Here is a 23249-nt window from a genome sequence, read left to right as displayed (position 1 = left end):
TTCTCTTTTGCATAAATCACAACTCCTCTCTTCTTGACTTTATCCGATGATATAAATTCTTGGCCTAATTTTTTATTCTGTAAAATCCTTCAAGGTTGCCGGATCACATGGGTCTCCTGTAAACAGATTAAGTCGAAATTCTTTCTTTCTAATGCATGGTATACTCTGTGTCTCTTCGGCCTCTGGTTCAAACCATGAACATTCCACGTCAACACTTTCAACGCCATATTACTTTGAACTGCCTCCTGTTGCTCCTTTTGGTTCTTCTTCTTCTTCTTCTTCTTCTTTTTCTTCTTCTTCTTCTCCTCCTCCTCCTGATCCAGATCCTCCTAGTCCAGCTGGGTACAATCTTGATGGGTCCAATGAAGATCCTTTAAAGTCTGCAGCGTATTTATCCAAAAATTTCTTTTTATCTTCAGGTGATCTAATTCTCACTCTTCTTTCTTTGTACTTAAAAGTTAGACCTTGTGGGAATTCCCAGCTGAAGGGGATTTTTCTTGCACGTAATTCAGTTGATAAATCGTTGTAATTATATCTCAGGTTCAAGAAGTAATGTGGGATGTCCTTATAAATGATGACGTATTTCTGTTGAACCACCAGGTTATTCTTGTAGTGAAGATCAAGGATCTGGTCTCTCTGATATCTATTCTGAAACACCACCATACAATCGTTCACAGTCTTTGAATTCTTCTTTCCCTTAGCTCCAAATCTATAGGCCTTTACAATAAATGCAGCCAAATCACTTTCTTCCAGTTGCCAGAATGTAGAAAATTCTTGAATTATATAGTCCTTCAGGCTATCTTGCTCCAACTCAGGAAGATTCCTCAATCTTAGGTTTGTCTCCCTCTCCCTCAATTGAAGGAAGGCGAGAGACACCTGCACATCCCTTTGTTGACTTTCAAGCCTCTGAATTTTTTCTTCATCAAAACTCTCAAGTTTGTGTTCCACAGTCTTAATTTTTTCTTTAAATTCTTTGGATTCTTTTTTAAGAACTGTAACCTCTTTTCCAATCCTATCAATCGCCGCAGTGTTCTCCTTCACCGTCTTATCAACGGCTTTAATCAAATTATATTCCTCAGTCTTGCCCCTAACAGGGGTTTCTACAGTTTGTAAAATCAGCGCTAAACTTTAAAGCAAGTCTTAAGTGGCTCCAGCTCCTTTACGTTACTTTGATCTTGCCGCTGTCAGAGAGAGAGAGAAGGACTTCCTCTTTCAATCTCTCCCCGTAAACCAAATTCCAAAACTTTAGGTTCAAATTATGCTCAGTACTTACAGAGTCCTTGTTTTAAATCCAAATTGAGGGAAAGCAGAGCGCTCAAAATCCGGCAGTTCCCTCTGCTTTGTGTCTTCGGGTTAGCTTTAGAGCCTGTATTTCTCAACTTGCGTCCAGGCGATTTCTTTGGGGGTTGGGCGTTTTTGTTTTGGTTTACACTCTGGAACAGCACGTGGTCGGTGGTATTGATCACTTGGGAGTGTGTGGGCACATGCGAAGCTGCAGCAGCCATTTTAGGTGAGGGCACTCGGGAACTTTTATAATGCCTGTGAGTGTGCGGCGGCCATTTTAACTGAGGGCACTGGGGACCTTATGTACTGCAGGCGTTGCTGTAGCTTTTCTACTGTTTTTTTTAAAATTTATTGTATGTGTAAATTGTCTTCACCTCCAAAGGTTTATTGCAGAAGGCACCAGCAGCGGGAGGCTGCGGGGCGCTGGAGGCAGCGGTTGAAATTAGCCATCTAGTAAGGTTTGAGGCCAAAACAACAACCCTCCCCTGCCTCTCCCACATTTGCCCCCTCCACCCACCCACCACTGTCGTTTGCCAGGAATACGCAACACCTCATTACACCAGTCCCCAAGATTGTTCCCCCTTAAACCCCCACAGCCCCCCTACCACCAAAACAAACCACACACGGCTGCTGGTACCTCCTGTGTCTCACTATTTTGTGCGTCCCAACACAAAAGCGCCCCCCATTTTGTGCGCACCACCCACAAAGACCCCCCGCCTCACAATTAACTGGCCCCATGCTATACGCCATTAAAAAGAGCACCCCCCAGTCCCAAAATTACGCACCCCAACGACAAAATCCCTCAGAGCCGGTCTTACTCAGCGCGACCTCTCAGGCAACCTTGGGCTTCTTTCGCTCCTGCGTTTCCCCCTCCCCCCTCCCTTCCCCAACCGCCCTGCCTCCTGCTCCGTCTTTTTTCCTTCTCTCCACCACCCATTGGCTGATTCCCCGGATAGCGGCGGACCCCCCCCCCTACCAAAAGCAAGTTTGCCTGCGCCACGTTTCCACTGAGCGGTTTGTGTCAGAAAGTCCTTGGGTCTTACAGATGGCAGTTATAAAATGGTGGCCAGGGCATTATTTGTCGGCGCAGGTCTGATGACGTCGACGGGCGAGCCGCCTTTCTATTGGATGCTGTTGGAGTCTTCATTCCTTTTGCTGGTGAGGTATAATGGGCGCGCCACTCCCCCCACCTTATCCTTTATTTTAGGTATGACAGGTGTGGTTTTTTTTAAAAGTTTTATGATCCTTGATGGTCATGGTATGCTGTGTCCTAATTTGATGCGATTTGGTTCAGCAGTTACGGAGCACGGTTCTGTCTGGCGCGCACGCAATGGGAACATTTATATATATATGTATAGATGGCAGTGTGACATTCAACTGATTCCTTAAAAACTCACTAGCTGCTCTTTAAGTTATGTAATTCCCAATAAACTGTGAAATAGCTGGGTATTCTGCAAATGAGAGGGAGGGTGAGTCTTACTTGGAATCTCAAAACTGGAATGTGTGCAGAGGAGAGCAACCAAGATGATCAAGGGTCTGGAAACCAAGCCTTATGAGGAGTGGTTAAAGGAGCTGGGTATTTTTATTCTGGAAAAGAGGAGACTGGGTGAGATATGACAGTCATCTTCAAATATCTCAAGGGTTGTCACAGGGAAGGGGGAGCATGCTTGCTTTCTCCTGCTCTGGAGGGGAGAACTTAAACCAATGACTTCAAGTCACAAGAAAGTAAACAGCAGGAAAGTCACAAGAAAGTAAACATCAGGAACTTTCTGGCAGCAAGAGTTGTTCAGCAGTGGAACGGTCTCCCTCGGGAGGTGGCGGACTCTCCTTCCTTGGAGGCTTTTCAGCAGAGGTTGGATGGCCATCTGTCATGGATGCTTTAGTTGTGATTCCAGCATTGCAGGAGGTTGGACTAGATGACCCTTGTGACCCCTTCCAACTCTGCAGTTCTGTGATTCCATTATTCTAATGGGCATTTTGGTCCAACGTCAGGAGAGTCCCCACGTATAGTGGGAAGGAGGTGGTGGAATTTTCTGTTTTGAGGACCACACTGGCTTCTCCCTTCCAGTGGACACTGCACACCCTCACATGTGTGAACGCCTACGTGTGCACACGCACAGGCAGACATGCACAGAGACATAGAGCCCCTCCCCACCAGAGCAGTGAAGACCAGCTGAGGTGGAGGTGGCAGCTGCATCCCTACTCATCAAAAGATAGATGGAGGTACAAACTGCCCCCTCCCAGGACATCCCATCAGGGCGCTGAGCCTCACCCACTCTTTATATATATATGTGCCATCGCCAAAAACAGTGTAGGGTTATGAAGGGCTAGAAAATAACTGTCTTGGGTCAGATCAAGCTCCCAAACTGGGAGTTGGCCACCCCTGAAGTATAAGTGCCCCTGGAATATGGGATTGCAGGAGAAAGCTCTTGGAATGTTTTGAGAGGAAAGAATGTCCTGATGTACTGCCAAGTGAAGTGTGCATGAATGCATCTCTGGGGAGAAGGCATCTGTCCTTTTGTTTGGGTCACTTTCCCATTCCAGTTCTAGACTGTCCAGCTGCGACCAGATGTAAAACCCCCTTCTGCATATGCCTACCCTTTCCACCCCACTCTTTTCCACCCCTGAATTCACTGCCTTTTTAGGGTCATAGTACAATCGGAGCGAAGTTGAAAATGAGGAGGACAGCCAAGGTCTTTGGTACTTGTTTGGACAAAGAGTGGAGAATTCTGAATGCTTAAGACCTCGGGCCTCCACTAGAAGACAAAGAAAAAAGGAGATGAAACACACCATAAGGAAGATAATCTAAATATAGCTTGGCTAGGGAGATATGTGCATATATGTGCACAGGTGGCAGCGACACACGCTTTGTATAGTAGCAGAAGATGCCCCAAATAAAGGTGATTTATTAATATGCACACAATCTCACCCCCCCCCCCCGTGTGATGTGGCTAGCGTGGCCAGGAGATAAAGGCCTGGCGAAGTTGGAATTTGATTTGAAAGTGGCACTCAATGCAATTTCTATAATACCCAGAGAAACACACTTCAAAAACGTTCTATTAAGCAGACACAGTTGACACTGTGGTCTAAACCACAGAGCCTAGGGCTGTCTGATCAGAAGGTCGGCGGTTCGAATCCCTGCAATGGGGTGAGCTCCCATTGCTCAGTCCCTGCTCCTGCCAACATAGCAGTTTGAAAGCATGTCAAAGTGCAAGTAGATAAAAAGGTACCACTCCGGTGGGAAGATAAACGGCTCTGGTTCGCCAGATGTGGCTTAGTCATGCTGGCCACATGACCTGGAAGTTGTACACCAGCTTCCTCAGCCAGTAAAGCGAGATGAGCGCCACAACCCCAGAGTCGTCAGGGGTACCATAACCATTACCCATAGGGTTTAACAACAGCATAAGCTTTGCTGCTGCATTGCACTATTGACTCACGTTCAGCCTGTGGTCCACCAAAACCCCTAGATCCTTTCCACATGTGCTGCTAGGAAGCCAGCTGTCCCCCATCCTATATTTTTGCATCTTGTTCTTCCTTTCTAAGTGCAGAACCTGACATTTGTACCTATTGAAATTCAATTTGTTAGCTGGCGCTCAATGTAGGGTTGCAAAAAAGAGGATACATTTGCCGACTTCTGCTTTTAACTATGAATTGCTATGATGACTCTGCCCATGAAAAAGAGGATGTGTCCTGGAAAAGCCCTAAACGGCTTCGGTCCAGTATACCTGAAGGAGCGTCTCCACCCCCATCGTTCTGCCCAGACACTGAGGTCCAGTACCGAGGGGCTTCTGACAGTTCCCTTGCTGCGAGAAGCCAAGTTACAGGGAACCAGGCATAGGGCCTTCTCGGTAATGGTACCTGCCCTGTGGAACGCCCTCCCACCAGATGTCAAAGAGAAAAAAACTACCAGACTTTTAGGAGACATCCGAAGGCACTTTTAATGTTTAATAGACTATTGTATTTTAATATTTTGTTGGAAGCTGCCCAGAGTGGCTGGGGAAACCCAGCCAGATGGGCTGGGTATTAATAATAATAATAATAATAATAATAATAATAATAATAATAATAATAATAATAATAGAGGAAAAATGGCACCCCCAATCCTGATTCTTTCCTCTGTGGCACTAGCTACCCTCCCAGTTTGGTGCCATCTGCAAATCTGATGAGCAATCCCATTGCTCGATGTAAGAATAGATCAGGCTTGCTCCCTGTACATTTCTAAAATATTGTGGGCTGATCTTCCTCCCAGCCTCTCAGATCTGGAGGCTTTTAGCAACCCAGCAGGTACAGAGGGGGTGACCTCACAGAGGACCAGGTAAGCCAATCCACAAAAGAGGGTAATATACCCATGACCTCATAGAGCCCATGAAGGTGTGGTCAAGCTGATCCTACCAAATAGCTACCCAGTGAAAGAGAAGCACTGAGACTATCCCATCAGATATTGGAAGTTGAAGAAGTGGATCATTTAAGAGGATTTGGAATAGAACGTCCCTATCAGGGTGAGTGAGGAGCCAAGCAAAGACCTCTCCCCTCCTTTCAGTTCCCTCCTCCAAATGACCCCTGGGCTGGTTATGGATTTGGGAAAACATACTAGCTCCACCATGACGAAACCTCCTGGTTTTCTCCCTCCATGTTTTGCAATGAACTGTATTTCTTAAAAAAACTAAAACAAACCTGGAAAAAGAAAGTGTGTTCTAACACTCTGACCAAGAAGTCATTTAGGCAGTATATAATCTTTTATTTTAGACACCTCTAAAACATGAAGCACGTTTTATCCCCTAGTTTTTCTAGCAACATATTCATATATGGTTTTGTCCTCAGAGCTTCCTCATATTCTAGAGACATTTTGGGGGCAAAGTAAAGGGGGGATGGGGTGGGGTGGGGAACAAAAACTCTATACTTTATAGAGTTGTTATTGTAATTCACCAGATCTTAACCTATTACAGTATTTCCTGATTTTTAAAGACATGTTTCCCCACAAAGTCATTTTGTCATGGGAGAAAAGGTCAAATTTATATTTTTTAAACATGTGATGCAAGGCAGTACTTCCCACACTCCTGGGAAGGTTAGGGAGGCTGCATACTCCCATTACAGCCTCGGACTTCCCCATGGGGGTTGGGAGTGATGGAATCTCGGGCATACCCATCCGTCCCGGAAACCGGAAGCCACAGGTTAACTCATGTTCAGCTTGTGGTCCACCAAGACCCCTGGATCCTTTTCGCTTGTCCTGCTAGTAAGCCATGTGTCCGCCATCTTCTGTTTTTGCATCTGGTTCTTCCTGCCTAAGTGCAGAACCTTACATTTGTCCCTGTTACAGGTAGGTAGCCGTGTTGGTCTGCCATAGACATACCATACCATAGGGTATCTAAAGAACTATGCATGCACACGAAAGCTCATACAAAGAACAAACTTAGTTGGTCTTGAAGGTGCTACTGGAAGGAATTTTCTTATTTTTATTTTGTTTCGATTTGTCCCTGTTGAAATTCATTTGGTTAGCTTGGGTCTAGCTACGGAGAGTTCCCAGCTATGGGGCTGTACTCTTGAGTCTGGGTCAAGACAAATAAAGGCTTGCTTACTAAACTGTAGTCGCTCTTGTGTCTGCTTCTTCCTTGGCTCTCATTCCCACCCAGGACAACATGCATATCAGCAGGGCACAGGGCTCCCTACTGCTGGCTGGCTTCCTGACTTACGTGGTGATGGGTGCACTCGTCTTTGAGATTCTGGAGAAGGATCACCACAAAAAAGTAATAGATACAGTGTTTCAACTGAAACAGGATTTTTTTTTGAACTACACCTCTCTCAGCCCAGAAGACGTGGAGTCATTCATACAGGTAAGGCACTACTTCAGCAAGACCAAAAGGGATGACCATGGCATGACACCAGAGTTTGAGGGGTCCGAAAATATATATATGTGTGTGTGGGGGGGAATACAGTTTAGGAGGTGGGAATCAAGGTGGGGACAGAATCAGTACCCAGCATAAAGGCATAAGGACTCACCCTTCCTTCTGCATGTGAAATTTTATCTCCATGGAGGATTAGGCAAATTGATGGCTACTAGCCATTTTAACTGTGTTCTGCCAACACTGTTGGAGGCAACATGGGCTTATCCACACTGAGCTTTCCTCCACTCTTTCCAGGCATGGCAATGATTTAAAGCTCTGTGTCTGAGAACCATTTCAATGCTCTGGGGCTTTCCTCGTGAAAACCAGCTTGTTAATGGCAATCCATTGAAAACCCAAATTGACGTTTGCTCCAATTCAGGTATAAAGAGCAGGTTTTTGTTAGTATGTGTACATTCAAACATTGATTGTGGAACTTAATATGTTCCGGTAGTCCGTTGACTCCCGAAATGGTTCAAAAACAAGGGCGTGGCTTTCGATTGGCTGCAGGAGCATCCTGCAGCCAATCGAAAGCCACGGAAGCCACGTCAGACGTTCAGCTTACGAAAAACATTCGCACTCACTTCTGAGTTTGTTGCATTCGGGAGCCAAAATGTCAGAGTACCAAGACATTCAAGAACCAGGGTACAACTGTACTGCATCTGTTGGGACCATAGCTGTCAACTTTCCCCCTTTTTAGAGTGAAATTCCCTTGTTCCAAATAGAATTCCTCGCAAGGGAAAAGTTGACAGCTATGGTTGGGACACGAATTTTATAAAAATAAATTGGATCAAAGAGAATATACATCATGTAGCAGCTGCAAAACAGGTGACTGTTCAAGGTCACAGAAAAGCTGAATTATTGCCTGGTTAACTACCTTGAAAAGTGTGTTTGTGCCTTGGAACAGAGGGTGGGAGATGGGGTCGTCTCACGACCGTTGTTTTGTTGACTGAGAATAAGGGAGAGAGAATACTCTAAGCTGACTCTGTCCAGAAGAATTTATGACGACAGGCAAGCCAAGGGGTAATGATTTATGCATTGCAACTAAAGTGTATGCTTTTGGAGCAAGAAGACCAAACCCTCTCTTGGGCTCAAGGGAGAGAAACACATTGTATTGAACTTGATATTTAAACAATGCAGCTTGTTATACGGTTGCCATCAGTGCTATTTTTCTAGGAAAAGAGGTTCTGGGAGTTCCCAGAACTCACCACAAACACCTCCTTCCTTCTCCTATAATGGCAAAGGCGCTTACCTGAGAGGTGCCAGAATTGAGTTCTAGAGAGTTCCAGCTGCAAAAAAGCCCTGGTTGCCATCCTGAGAAGTCAAGACTCGTCTTCAAGTCTTGTGTAAGGAGTCTACTTTATCATTAAGCTTTGAGGGAGAAACCGCTGCATCACTCTCAACAACTCAAACATAGACCACAGTTTTCACTGGGAAAGCTTGGCGCAAACCACAACAAGCACCCCTTGGAGTGTGGGCCTTTGCCTGGAAAGAGTGGAGAAAAAGTTAAGTGTGCGTAAGTCCTATGCCTACCAGTTACTGGGGGTGACAAGTGAGGGGAGGGCTGTTGTGTTGTTTGTGGGCTTCCCATTAGGACTGGGCTGGCCACTGGGGGAAGAATGTGCTGGACTGATCCAGAAGCACTTCCCTTCTGAATGCATCGTGATTTGGTTTGTGGTATCTGGTTATAATCAGAGGAGGGGTTATTCTTCTTATTGGAATATTCAAACTGAGTCTTGCCTTCAATTGCAGAAAGTGATAGCATCTGTTCGGAAGGGAATAATTCCAATAGGATACGAAGCTCCTGAAAAAAACAGTGACTGGGATTTCAGTAATTCTTTCTTCTTCGTGGGAACTATGTTATCCACAATAGGTACTGTCATTTGGTTCTGGCTTCTCCCCGAATATAATATGCAGGGCCAGGGGCGTAGCAAGGTAAATTGGTACCCAGGGGCAAAAATATTTCTTGTCAACCCCCCCCCCCGTTGATTCCCCCCCCCTGCAAAAATGGTTTTACATTATTTCATATTTTCTTACAAAGGAATAATAAGTAATGATAATAATAATAAATTTCATTTATATCCCGCCCTCCCTGGCCGAAGTTGGGCTCAGGGTGGCTAACATCAGATACATAATATTGGTATAAAATCAAACAATAATTAAATTACCTCCTAAAAACATCTCAAAATCAAATTAAAGTCTAATTAGATGGCTTTCCACAGGATTAGGGTTGGGAACAGTAAGTGTTCTCTGAAATGAAATTTCAGCCTTCAAGACATAGGAAAACAGCCAAGTGAACAGCTATTTTGGTGGAGGAGGGTCAAGATATTAACTGATATGCATGAAATTTCATATATAGCTATATAATCCCTGGTATAGTAATTCATAATGCTTTTGAATTATGGTGCTGGAGGAGACTCTTGAGAGTCCCATGGACTGCAAGAAGATCAAACCTATCCATTCTCAAGGAAATTGGCCCTGAGTGCTCACTAGAAGGACAGATCCTGAAGTTGAGGCTCCAGTACTTTGGCCACCTCATGAGAAGAGAAGACTCCCTAGAAAAGACCCTGATGTTGGGAAAGATGGAGGGCACAAGGAGAAGGGGACGACAGAGGATGAGATGGTTGGACAGTGTTCTGGAAGCAATTGGCATGAATTTGGCCAAACTGTGGGAGGCAGTGAAGGATAGGCGTGCCTGGCGTGCTCTGGTCCATGGGGTCACCAAGAGTCAGACACGGCTGAACGACTGAACAACAACAACAACATAGTAAGATAAGACCTTCAGAGCAGGCATTAAAAAAAATGTTCCTTGATAATTTGTCACCCCCTCCATTATGGAACCCCCCCGCCCCTGTGTTAAGCTGCAGGCTTTGCTTTTGCTCCTTCATCATCCTTCACATCTCATCTTTGTCTTCCCCTTTCTGGCCAAATAAATACAGTGGTGCCCTGCTAGATGAAAATAATTTGTCCTGCGAAAATTTTCGTCTAGTGGGTTTTTCGTCTAGCGAAGCGGCAATGCAAGCCTCGCTTTCGCTAGAAGAAAAAAAAAGATGAAAAATTTTCATCTTGCGAGGCAGCCCCATAGACTTTTTCGTCTTGCGGGGCTGCCTTCCACTAGACGAATGCCTTCGTCTAGCGAGTTTTTCGTCTAGCGAGGCATTCGTCTAGCAGGGCACCACTGTAGTTCATTTATTTTATGTGCAACAAGACCATTCCCTGATTAGTTATTTATTCCCCACCCTTCTAGGGCCAACCCATTATTAAAACTACCCTGTGGAAAGCAGTTGGGCTAGGAAACGAGTTCAAATCCCACCAGGTGCAACTGACAACATGCCAGTCTCCCAATGCCTTCAATGCAGAGAACCATGCACTGAATGAGTGGGAGAACCTTCCTTATTAAAATTGTTTAATCCAGTGCTTTCAAAACTCTTCATGCTGGTGACACTCTTTTTATATATGCATCAATCTGTGACATGGTAATTCAGTTTTACTAGCAAACTGGTGGTTAAACTAACCCCTTTCCAGCATTTGCACGACACACCTACACACTGCAGCCGACACACTAACGTGTCACAACACACAGTTTGGGAAGCTCTGGTGAAGCTTTCTGGTGTGAAGCACAAACAGTTGATTCAAGTGTGCTAGGGATAAACTAATCCGTGCTTTGAGTGCAGGCCATATACAGCTGCAGGGCTTATCTGTTTCTCAGCCTTTGAATTTGAGGTATCCCAGCAGACTTCATTTCTTGGCTCCGTCCACTTGCGAATTTGGATCGGTAGATAATATTAGTTTTCTAATTGGTTTTCAGATTATACTGGGTGCTTGGAAAAATCTTCATAGGACCTCAGCTGAAAACAACTCAGTCTGGTCCTTACAGATGCATGGAACATGCTGCTTTTTATTGAAACTTTTCAACATAAAATGCAAAAAACCCAAACAAATATAAAGAAAAAGAAAAGAGGAAACAGAAAAAGAAAGGAAGGAAAGAAGGAAGGAAGGAAGGAGGTGGGAATAAGGGAGAAAAGATACAGAGCCTTTTATCAGAGGTAGATCTTAACCCTTATCCATCCCAGCTCTCACCTGTGATCCTTCCTTTCTTCTCCCATCCTCCCACCCTGGGAGATCTTCCCTTCACTGCTTCTCACATAGGGTCCTTCATTAGCCATCCATCACCTTCCTGTGAATATCCTCATTAACACAGAACAGAGGACATCAAAAAATAAAACAAAACATATACAAGGGTAGAGTTAGCAGAAAAATACAGAAGCTAAAGATCATAAAAAACAAAAACAAAAAGAGACATAAGAGAAATATGCCCATTATGTACATAAAGATTATTCAGAATATTCCAAATATTCACTCTAGGATGGTAACCAGCTGTAGTTCAGCTAGGTGGTGTTTCCCCAATCTTCAGTCCCAGACATCTCAAGTTCATTGATTTTCTTTTCTGCACAAAATGTCCAAAAGGGGCCCTTCAATCGTTATTATCACTAAATGTCAAGAACATTCTTCCTCCAGCCCAGTATGACGACTTTATCTCCAAGAAATTCCAACATCCCTCATTAGATTAATAATTCACAATTATTTACTTGTTGTATAGTCATTAATTCGTACTCCATTCCATATCTTCCAATCCCATTTCCTGCACTTAGAAAAGGATGTTGTGATTACTAAGACCCAGCATTGGTTTCTCAAAAATAAGTGATGTCAGACCGTTCTCATTTCTTTTTTTGATGGAATTACAAACTTCATTGATTAGGGAATTGCTGTGGACATAGTGTATCTTGACTGCGGTAAGGCTTTTGACAAAGTACTCCCTGATTTTCTCAAGAGGAAGCAGGTAAAATGTGGGTTGAGCAAGGTAAGCGTTAGGTGGATTTGTAGTTGAGATTTCTGCATTGCAGAGGGTTGAACTAGATTACCATTGGGGTTCCTTCCAACTCTGCAATTTTACGATTCTATGACACTATGAATTGCGACACATTAATAATAATAATAATAATAATAATAATAATAATAATAATAATAATTCCCATGCTAATGGTTTCAATCTCACTTTTATAAACAGCACCAAACAGATGGGATGGAGAGTTAAAAGTAATATAAAATGAAGATTTTAAGCTAACCAGATTATCCTCATCCCTTGGTAAATGTTATTGATCATCAATAATTTAAGATAAGCTTTTTGCTTTGTTTGTCAGCCTCTTAATTAATGCCTTTGGGCACGATGGTGGTTCCTCTATCTAAGACGCTCCTTGCATGCCCTATTTCATCACCAAAGACATATCATCAAATACATTTCTAAATTTATCCCAAAATAAATAAGTTTTTTGTAATTCATTTTTTAATCCAATAACTGTATCAAAAATTTTGAAGAACTGAAAAATCTGAAGGTTAAGCATGTTCCAATTCACAGGCCAGGTCATGTCACACTGGAATTGAGAAAAATCAAATCCCTAGAGCATTCTTAGAGTCTTTAGGGGCTTGCAAATTGCAACTCATTTTAGCCATGATGGTTACAAATGGAGGAACTCTACTCTCTTCGCTGGAGGTCAAGCTACATTTGTTTTCATTGTCATGAAAATGCAGTGGCCGCCAGATTTTCATGACAAACATATTATCAATTTTGGTTTTGCCATGATGAGTCTCCATTTCACCCAATGTTTCACAAGGTCTCCAAAGTCATACCTGCACACTTGGCCTCTTCCATTGCATCTCAGGTCAGTTCTTCCACAGTAGGCCTGTCCGGTCCAAGGAACAGGAGGGAGACACTTGAAGCTTCCACATAATTATCCTAACACCAAGCGCATTGGCACAAAGGAAGTCAGTAAGTGCAGTACATAAATACATTGGGCTGTATCCAAGGCTGCTGTTGGTCATGCACAGATTTCTCCTTGCAAAATGAAATTTATCCCTCTTCTCCTCACTGCACACCTCTTAGCACCCTCAAAGCCTGTTCCAGAGGGTATGGGGATCCTTTGGAACAGATTTGGGGGTTGTACAGCAGAGAGGAAAGGGATAAGCCATCAGGCTTAGTGCACAAGCAGCTCTTCACTAGAAACAACCCTTTGTAGGGACCCTACTCTGTAACCTCTCTAGGCAATTGCCAAATCAACAGTTGTTGACGTCCTTTGTAACCCCTTCTTAATCTTTCAACAGGCTATGGAAACGTCTGTCCCCAAACAAAAGAAGGTCAGATCTTTTGTATTATTTTTGCTCTCTTTGGAATCCCCTTCAACCTCATCTGCTTGAACTATATTGGCTTTTTAGTCTCAAGACTCTTCGAAAGGTGTGCAAGGAAAATTTGGGGGAGAGGAAAGAAGGTAATTCTGTTACTTTATCTGGAGATGATTTCTAATCTTACCAGTCACAAGCCAGAGGTCGACATAGACGGCTGCTGCACTCAGTTCCTGTTTGCAGGTTTCCTGTCGGATCTGGTCAGCTTTCATGAGAACAGGATCCTCGACTAGATGGGCCCTTGCCTGATCCAGCAGCGTTCTTCTTCTATTATATTACACTAGCTGGCCCGGCCACACATTGCTGTGGTTTTTTTTCTTTATAAAATTCTCCTGACCCCGAGAGTATTCTGGAAGCTCCTGTTTTCGATCTTCCGTCCCTTTAGAGCAGGGGTCGGCAACCTTTTTCAGCTGTGGGCCGGTCCACTGTCCCTCAGACCATGTGGTGGGACGGACTGCCTGAGGTTGCCTACCCCTGCTTTAGAACCTGTATTTCTCAACTTGCGTCCAGGCGATTTCCTTGGGGGCTGGGCGTTTTTGTTTTGGTTTACACTCTGGAACAGCACGTGGTCGGTGGTATTGATCACTTGGGAGTGTGTGGGCACATGCGAAGCTGCAGCGGCCATTTTAGGTGGGCACTCAGGAACTTTTATAATGCCTGTGAGTGTGCGGCGGCCATTTTAACTGTGGGCCCTGGGGCCCTTATGTACTGCGGGCGTTGCTGTGTTTGTTTGTTTTTTACTTTTTTTTTTACTCGGCTGCTGGTACCCCCATTTCTCACTATTTTCATTTACAGGTGGGTAGCCGTGTTCTCACTATTTTGTGCGCCCCCCACAAAAAGCGCCCCCACAAAGACCCCCTCCTCACAATTAACTGGCCCCATGCTCTACTCCATTAAAAAGAGCATTCTCCCCCCACCCCAGTCCTAAAATTATGCACCCCAGTGACAAAATCCCCTCAGAGCCGGTCTTACTCAGCGCAACCTCTCAGGCAACCTTGAGCTTCTTTCGCTCCCACATTTTTTTCCTCCCCCCTCCCTTCCTCTACCGCCCTGCATGCTGCCCTGTCTATTTTTCTCTCTCTCCACCTCCACAACCCATTGGCTGAGTCCCTCGATAGTGGTGGACCACCCCCACCCCCCCCCCACCAAAAGCAAGTTTGCCTGCACCACATTTCCACTGAGCGGTTTGTGTCAGAAAGTCCTCGGGTGCTTACAGATGGCAGTTATAAAATGGTGGGCGGGGCATTATTTGTCGGCGCAGGTCTGATGACGTCGACGGGCGAGCCGCCTTTCTATTGGATGCTGTTGGAGTCTTCATTCCTTTTGCTGGTGAGGTTTAATAGGCGCGCCACTCCCCCCCTTATCCTTTATTTTAGGTATGACAGGTGTGCTTTTTTGTAATTTAATTTTGCCATATTCTTCTCTAATGGTCATGGAACGCTGAGTCCTAATTGGATGTGATTCTGTCCAGCGGTTACGGAGCAAGGGTGTTACCAACAAACACGCAATGGGAATATATCTATATCTATATATCTATATCTATATATATCTATCTATCTATATCTATCTATCTATCTATCTATCTATCTATCTATCTATCTATCTATATATATACATATGCATGTGGTGTAGTGGTTAAAATCAGTAGACTCGTAATCTGGTGAATCGGGTTCGTTTCTCCGCTCCTCCACATGCAGTTGCTGGGTGACCTTGGGCTAGTCACACTTCTCTGAAGTCTCTCAGCCCCACTCACCTCACAGAGTGTTTGTTGTGGGGGAGGAAGGGAAAGGAGAATGTTAGCCGCTTTGAGACTCCTTCGGGTAGTGAAAAGCGGGATATCAAATCCAAACTCCTCCTCTTCTTCTTCTTCTTCTTCTTCTTCTTCTTCTTCTTCTTCTTCTTCTTCTTCTTTTTCGTCTTTTTCTTTCAATTCCCTCCTCCAAATGATCCCTGGGCTGGTTATATTAGCTGCTTTGAGACTCCTTCGGGCAGTGATAAAGTGGGATATCAAATTCAAACTCTTCTTCTTCTTCTATATGATTAGCTGCCTCTATAAGAAGAGGAAGACAAAAATAAATTAGACATGTGCATTATGCACTCTAACTGAGAAAAACTGGAGCTCTGCCTTCAAATAGGAATGAGAGAAACTCACTAAATTATTTGTTTTAAGAAGCACATATTTTTGGAACACAGCTGTTTAATGAAACTGGCTCCAGTATAAATTTGCAAAATATATCTTCCTAAATTCATGGAATTTATTGTTCTTAATTCTCCAAAATGTTAGTGGGTGTGAGGGTGGTTGCAACAAAGTACAGCTGAACAAAGATTGAATTGTCACCTTTTGATGCATAAACGTTAACAAAATGTACAACACAGTTTAGATATTACAAACTCGGACATTACTTTCCCCTATAGTTCCATTTTTTTCCAACGTTTAGAAAATCAAATTTGCCAAGTTAACTTGGGATTACGATAGGCCAAGGCTTTGAGATACTTGCCTGTTTCTAAAACGAAGGTTTCTTATTTTGCTTACAGCTTGTGGCTTGTCTGGAGGAGGCAAAAACAAAGAGCCTGAGTTTGCACAAACATGCTAAGCCAAACCATGCCTTAGTTTGTGGCCAGGCAGTGCCTGAGGGGGAGCAAAGCAGCATACCACCTCCTCTTCTGGAACCTGTCTTGGAGAAATTTAAAAGGAGTTTCCTAGACTGTAGCTTCCCCACACAGCAACCCAAGGATGCAGCCTCCAAGTGAAATGATAGGCCTTTATTGAAAAAGAAATGTGCATAGGGACAGCCTCAAACGTAAGAAGAAGACTGCAAAGAACCACATCCAAAGCTCTTTATACATTTCTAGATTACACACGTCATTTCTCTTCCCCAGTCAAAGGACCACAGCCATCTTAACAAGTGCAAACCCATGTCGTCATCCTGAATCTATCCAAATCATTTGGTTCTTCTGATCAGCCCTCACCATAATATCGTGTGATTACGTACAACCATTTTTATTGCCTTTCTTTATTAAGACTTTGACTAATCTTCCTGTTCATTACAAGTTTTCCAATGTCCTCCTCTTTCATTTTTTTTTACAAAACAATTCAATACTGATCACAATTACCATACTTAGCTGATTCTCTTTTCAGGCACATAGTGCAGGAGTCAGCAACCTTTTTCAGCTGTGGGCCGGTCCACTGTCCCTCAGACCATGTGGTGGGCCAGATATTTTGGGGGAAAAATATGAATGAATTCCTATGCCCCACAAATAACCCAGAGATGCGTTTTAAATAAAAGCACACATTCTACTCATGTAAAAACACGCTGATTCCTGGACTGTCCGCGGGTCAGATGGAGAGGCGATTGGGCCACATCCAGCCCCCGGGCCTTAGGTTGCCTACCCCTGATATAGTGGCACCCATAGATTCTAACAGTTTATTCTTTTCAGTGTTTGTGAACGGACATTCACTATGTACAGTACCTCAAAGCAGCTAGTTCTGTACTGTAAAAGGCAGGTACAGGCCCTTTTAGTTCAGCCAGGCCATAGACTCAAAAGAACATGGTATGATCGAAATAGAGTTTTATTAAATTATTATTTTCTCCAACACCTGCACCCTTGAACTGCCACACTAAACTGTGGCTTGGCTTATGTGTCATTACAGTACATGTGAACCAAACAATTCCATGTGAAAAGAGAACTGGTACCCCCCCTTTTTTAGTTTTCCAAATTAGTACAAATCCATCCAAATTACTTTAATTCAATACAATTTCTTAAAATCAGGTTTCCCCCTCCTTTTGCAAACATACACCCACCCTTTCCTACTATTGCCTCATCTTCTATTCTTAGATTTCCATTTCATCCATTACTACTTGTTGTCTGTGACAGGAGGAGCCTCTTGCCAGAGTCCCGTAGAAAGCATTGACACACATCCAAAAGACACGTGCATGATATTCAGCATACTAGCAGAGTCACTGAAAGCAAAGTTGCGCAGGAATTGTGGCATCAAGTATTTTATTATTTACAGCAAAAGAAACAAAAGAAACATGGTGTTTTGTGTGAGCTCCTTCTCACACATCATCTCTAGACCTTAGCTGGACAGAGAACAAAGAGCGGAAGTTGTCGGCTTCACTTCCGCTCACACACACAGTGATAAGAAATGAAATCACCCGATCACGTGACCCTCTGCAATAGTGGCAGTGGAAAATGCTAAAAGTCCAAACTAACAGCAAACCATATTTTCCTCCTCGCAGCAGCACCTCTGTTATCTCTAACACATATAAAATCCATTTCACGTGTGCAGTTCTCAATAATCATCTTGTTGTCTCAGACTTACTGTGCTTGGAGAGTTAAATATTATCTTCCTTTGTTCAGTCTTTGTAGCACAATCAGTTTTAAGGATCCGGGGTGAGGTGTTCACAAGATCACATTCCCACTTGCATGCTGGCTGTAGCCATAAATAACTCGCAGAGAACAAAGCAGAATCCACCATTAAAATTCTACTCTGGAGTTCTTCCTTGGCAAACCGTTACAAACAAAATCCTTTTTTCCAAGTCTCTTATCCGATTCGTTCTATCTTCTTTACTCAGCATTTCCCCCTCACACTCCCGGTCCAGTCCAACAATTTTAAAAAAAGTCCATTCAGCCTCAGTCGGGGGGGGCATAGTAAAAAAAAAGAGTTAAATTCCTTGTTAAGAATAAATCAAAGCCTCCCCCTTCTTTTCCTTGGTAACAGACAAAGTACCATAGCCACAGCTACACACAATTATTCCATTTTTGCAGGGGAGGACAATCAGAGAAAAGAATCATTTTGATGAAAGCACAAAGTGCTTTGTCCTCCTCTTTCCTTTTCGGTTGTTGTGGGGAATTTCAAGCTTCAGAAAAACAACAACATTCAAATACCTTTGAAGAACCAAACCGCATCCTTTTGGCAACTGATTGCAGCCCATTATCATATGCCATTTCAGGAGTGCTTCATGATTAACGGCAATATTCCAAATTGGTGATCACAAATCATGCCGGAGGTGGAGGTTCGTCCATGGCAGGGACACCCATCCCAGGTCACACCCGTTCTGCCTTTCAAGTTGGCAGAAATGGGCTTAAACGACCCAGAACCATCTGAGGAGCATTGCCAGGAATTTTACCTCATAAATCCTTGCTTTCCCTTGGCCTGAACCGCTCCTCTGCCCCGGAGGGCAGTAGAGCTTGACCACCATAAATCATGACACCAGGAGCAAACTGTGCTCCAGATGAAGTCTAATTAGGGTGTGGGGAGGAGAGAAAATGGTAAGAAGAGGGGTAGGGTGAAAAATTATATATGTTCAACCAGGAAGGCTTATCATGGTACCTCGACGTCAGAGAGTAAAAATTGATTTGGAATAGAGAAGAGATACTTGGACTGTTTTTATGAATGGTACTAGTTTAATATTTTATAAGGTATGAACTAGAAATAGTAGCGGCAGTTTTATTGGAATAAGAGATAGATAAGGATATAAGAAGTTAAGATTTGTATTAAGATGTTGAATTTTGATATTTGGATATTTGGATGTTAAATGATACAAGATGTTGAGATGAAGACTATGAATTTAGGTGAAAAAAATTGTTAAAATAGATAGAAAAGTTACTAAAGTAAATTAGAACTGAAAGCAGAGGAGAGAACGGGGGAAGTCCCCTTAACTAGATTCGAAATAAGATTATAACTAAATTGATGGAGTGTTGGTGTTCCTGTGTGTGAGGTATGTATTTGTTTTCTTTTATTTTGTTGATGTAGTTTGTAGGCTATGTTTTTTCTCTGAATTATTTGCTGTTTTTTCTTTTTTGTTGTATCTGTTGTTTTTCTGTTGCATTTGTTGTCTTTTGATGTGGAAAACCAATAAATTATTGTTAAAACAAAAAACAAGGGAAGTCTAATTAGGGTGGAATTATTATTATTTATCTGTTCATGCAGCCTAAAATCATTGTGCATGGCTCAAGGCCAAGAAAACTGAGCTTTGTTCCATCAAACCTTCCCCTTTACTTTTCTTTTCTTTTGCTTTATCTTTCAGAAAACAAAAAGATATATTTTCCTGTTTGTGGCTGTGGGAATTGTAATGTTTCTCATTTTGCCATCATTCCTCTTTCAATGGATGGAGGGCTGGACTTATCATGAAGCTGTCTATTTTACATTTATTACACTCAGCACCATTGGTTTTGGAGACTATCTAATAGGTAAGGCTTTCAAAATACTTTCATATTGTGGGCTTAACTGGTTGTACAGATAAAGCTAAGTCATTTGTGGCCTCAAGGTACTGGTGGCAACCAATCTGTTCTACTGAAGAATATGAAAGCTCAGTTCTGGTTTCATCCAAAATGATGACTTGCAATGATTATCATTTGGAACCCAAACCATATTTTAAGTTTCTCAACTACAGACCCTCCAAGTATCCCTATTTTCCAGGAACAGTTCCAGATTTACAGAAGCCATCCCAAAGAGTACTCATTAATGGCTCCTCGACATCCTGGGAAAAAGTGACAAGTAGGGTACCTAACACCATCCAAGTTTTCTAAAATCTACAAACAAAAGTCAAACTTATGCTGGAAATGTAGAAAACTGGAAGGAACAATGTTTCACATCTGGTGGAACTGCAAAAAAAACCAAGGTTTATTGGGGTGTTATCCATGAATAACTAAAAAAAATGTTAAAAAACATCTATACAAAAGAAACCAGAGGCATAATTATTAGGCCTATTGGGAAAAGACGTACCTCAGAAAATGAAAGGAATTTTCTTATATGCTACAGCAGCCGCCAGGAAATTAAAATTAAAATTTAATTTAAAGGAAATTAAAATTCAATAACATAAAGATTGCAATGAGAATACTGAAATTAAAAGTTAAGGGTGTTGAGGTGTGGTGGAGGGGAGTGATAGGATAGGGTGATGGGCATTCATGGGGGGGGGGAGGATACTGTATAGGTGTATATATGTTTATGTGTTTTTTCTTTTGTATTGAAAGGGTATCTTACCCTTTTCTTTTATGTAGTATGAAAATTTAATAATAATAATAATAATAATAATAATAATAGCTATCCCAAAGAGTACTCATCAATGGTTCCTCAACATCCTGGAAAAAAGTGACAAGTTGTGTGCTGCCGGGTTCTGTTCTGGGCCTGTTGTTGTTCTACTTCTTTATAAGTGCTTGGATGAATGAATCGAGGGGATGCTTCTCAAATGTACAAATGACACCGAACTTGGAGGGGTAGCTAATGCCACAGAAGACAGAATCACAATTCAAAATGATCTTAACAGATTGGAGAACTGGGCACAAGCTAACAAAGTGCATTTCAATAGGGACAAATGTAAGGTTCTGCACTTAATCAGGAAGAGCCAGCTGCACAAATATAGGATAGGGGACACCTGGCTTACTAGCAGTATATGTGAAAAGGATCTAGGGGTCTTGGTGGATCGCAATCTTAACATGTTCAAATATATAAATGGATGTCATATAGAGGAGGGAGAAAGGTTGTTTTCTGCTGCTCCGGAGAAGCGGACACAGAGCAATGGATTCAAACTACAAGAAAGAAGATTCCACCTAAACATTAGGAAGAACTTCCTGACAGTAAGAGCTGTTTGACAGTGGAATTTGCTGCCAAGGAGTGTGGTGGAGTCTCCTTCTTTGGAGGTCTTTAAGCGAAGGCTTGACAGCCATCTGTCGGGAATGCTTTGATGGTGTTTCCTGCTTGGCAGGGGGTTGGACTGGATGGCCCTTGTGGTCTCTTCCAACTCTAGGATTCTATGAGTCAACCATGTGATGCAGCAGCAGGAAAGGGGGGGGGGAAGCTAACGCTACTCTCGGCTGCATCAGTAGAAGTATAGTGTCCCGATCAAGGGAAGTAATAGTACCACTCTATTCTGCCTTGGTCAGACCACACCTAAAATACTGTGTCCAGTTCTGGGCACAACAATTTAAGAAGGACGTTGACAAGCTGGAACATGTTTGTTTCTGGCTGTATGCTCTTCCTGAAGGGGCAGGGCTTCTGTTGAGTCAGGTGACTAGCTGTGGGCGGAGCTAGTCAGTGCCTGGAGGGCAGCTGCTGAGGAGGGAGCACAAGGGATTGTTCTTGTTTTCTAGATAGAGTTGTACATTTATCCACTCCATGTTTACAGTATCTCCAGGATTTACCTTACACATGGCACCTTAGCACGTTTGTTGTTTGACTGGTTTACAAGCCTATCTCCATTCTAGCTATTATTCTAGTAAAATTGGCTTTTATACTTACAAGCCAGTTTGTGGTGTCGTCCATCTTCAATAGTCTTTCCCACTGGTCTAGTTCTATTGCATGTCCGATATCTTGGGCCCATTTCATCTATGCTTCTTTTTGTTCATCCCTTAGATCCCATTCTAATAATAAATCATATAATAATAATAATACATTTAAAATATACTTTAGGTAGCAATTTTTTGTTACTTCCTAATAATACTTTTTGTAATTTTGATTTTTCTTTTTTACAGCCTGATTTTTTTTTTATCCAAGGTAAAAACGTTATTTAGTTGATGATATTGGAGCCAGCCCGTGAGATGGTACCTAATTTCTTCAAATGTTTCCAATTTTAGCTGGCCCTGCTCTTGTCTTACTAGTTGGTTATACGTTGCCCAATTCCCTGACATATTTATTTATTTTTAATTGAAAACGCTTCTAATGGTGATAGCCACCATGCTGCATATGGTTCGAACAAGGGTTGGTAAGTGGTCCTAACATCATCATGAGCCCAAACCTTCATGAATAGGCAATAATAAGGACATTAGCAGTTTCCTGCGTTCGTCTTCCCACAATTCAATGGTAGCAATGTGTTTTAAATGTATGGTGTGAACGTGACCTAACCAAGTTTAGATAAACTGAGTTGGCGGGTCCTTTAAATCACCTCCTCACACATTATTGTTGCTTTTCTCTTGTGTCACCAGGGAGGAAGTATGACAGGACTTATTTTCCGGGCTACCAGCTGCTCTCAGCCGTTTGGATCATCATTGGTCTGGCCTGGATAGCTGTGCTGTTTGAAATTGTATCATCATTACTGGCACCTGCGGATCCAAAAGCAAGCTCACAAAGGAGTAAACAGCAAAGATAACACTGCCCAAAAGGAATCAGTCTACTATATTTCCACCGGAGGAGAATTTATAATTGCATTCAGGTGGAGACTGACATAAAAATCAGTTATACTCAAGAACTTCCATTGAGCATTTTATAAGTTACGTAATTCCTAATAAACTGTGAAATAGCTGGGTATTCTGCAAACAAGAGGGAGGGTGAGTCTTGCTTGGAATCTCAAAACTGGAATGTGTGCAGAGGAGGGCAACCAAGATGATCAAGGGTCTGGAAACCAAGCCTTATGAGGAATGGAGTGAAGGAGCTGGGTTTTTTTATTATGGAAAAGAGGGGAATGAGGGATATATGAGAGCCATCTTCAAATATCTCAAGGGCTGTCACATGGAAGAGGGAGCATGCTTGCTTTCTCCTGCTCTGGAGGGGAATACTCAAACCAATGGCTTCAAGTCACAAGAACGGAGATTCCAACTAAACACCGGGAAGAACTTTCTGACAGTAAGAGCTGTTCAGCAGTGGAACGGTCTCCCTCGGAAGGTGGTGGACTCTCCTTCCTTGGAGGTTTTTCAGCAGAGGTTGGATGGCTGTCTGTCATGGATGCTTTAGCTAAGATTCCTGCATTCCCCCGGGAGCCCTTCCAAATCTGCAATTCTATGATTCCATGACTCTAATGGGCATTTTCATCCAACATCAGGAGAGGCAAACGGTCCCCGCGTATAGTCTTTGCCTTCCAGTGAGCACTGTACACTTTCACATGTGTGAATGCCTACGTGTGTACACACAGC

General features: G+C 42.9%; 1 protein-coding gene across 1 annotated transcript; it reads left to right on the top strand.

Annotated features, from left to right (window-relative positions):
* The first annotated feature begins 6920 nt into the window (after positions 1–6920).
* LOC117060431 (potassium channel subfamily K member 16-like) lies at positions 6921–22489 on the top strand. Its single transcript, XM_033172684.1, has 5 exons — positions 6921–7115; positions 8916–9036; positions 13323–13486; positions 19433–19595; positions 22326–22489. The coding sequence occupies exons 1-5, from the start codon at positions 6921–6923 to the stop codon at positions 22487–22489; spliced, it is 807 nt and encodes a 268-aa protein (XP_033028575.1).
* Positions 22490–23249: the final 760 nt, after the last annotated feature.

Source organism: Lacerta agilis, chromosome 1, assembly GCF_009819535.1.
Source record: "Lacerta agilis isolate rLacAgi1 chromosome 1, rLacAgi1.pri, whole genome shotgun sequence".
NCBI classification, from domain to species: Eukaryota; Metazoa; Chordata; class Lepidosauria; order Squamata; family Lacertidae; genus Lacerta; species Lacerta agilis.
This window is presented reverse-complemented; position numbering and strand designations above follow the sequence as displayed.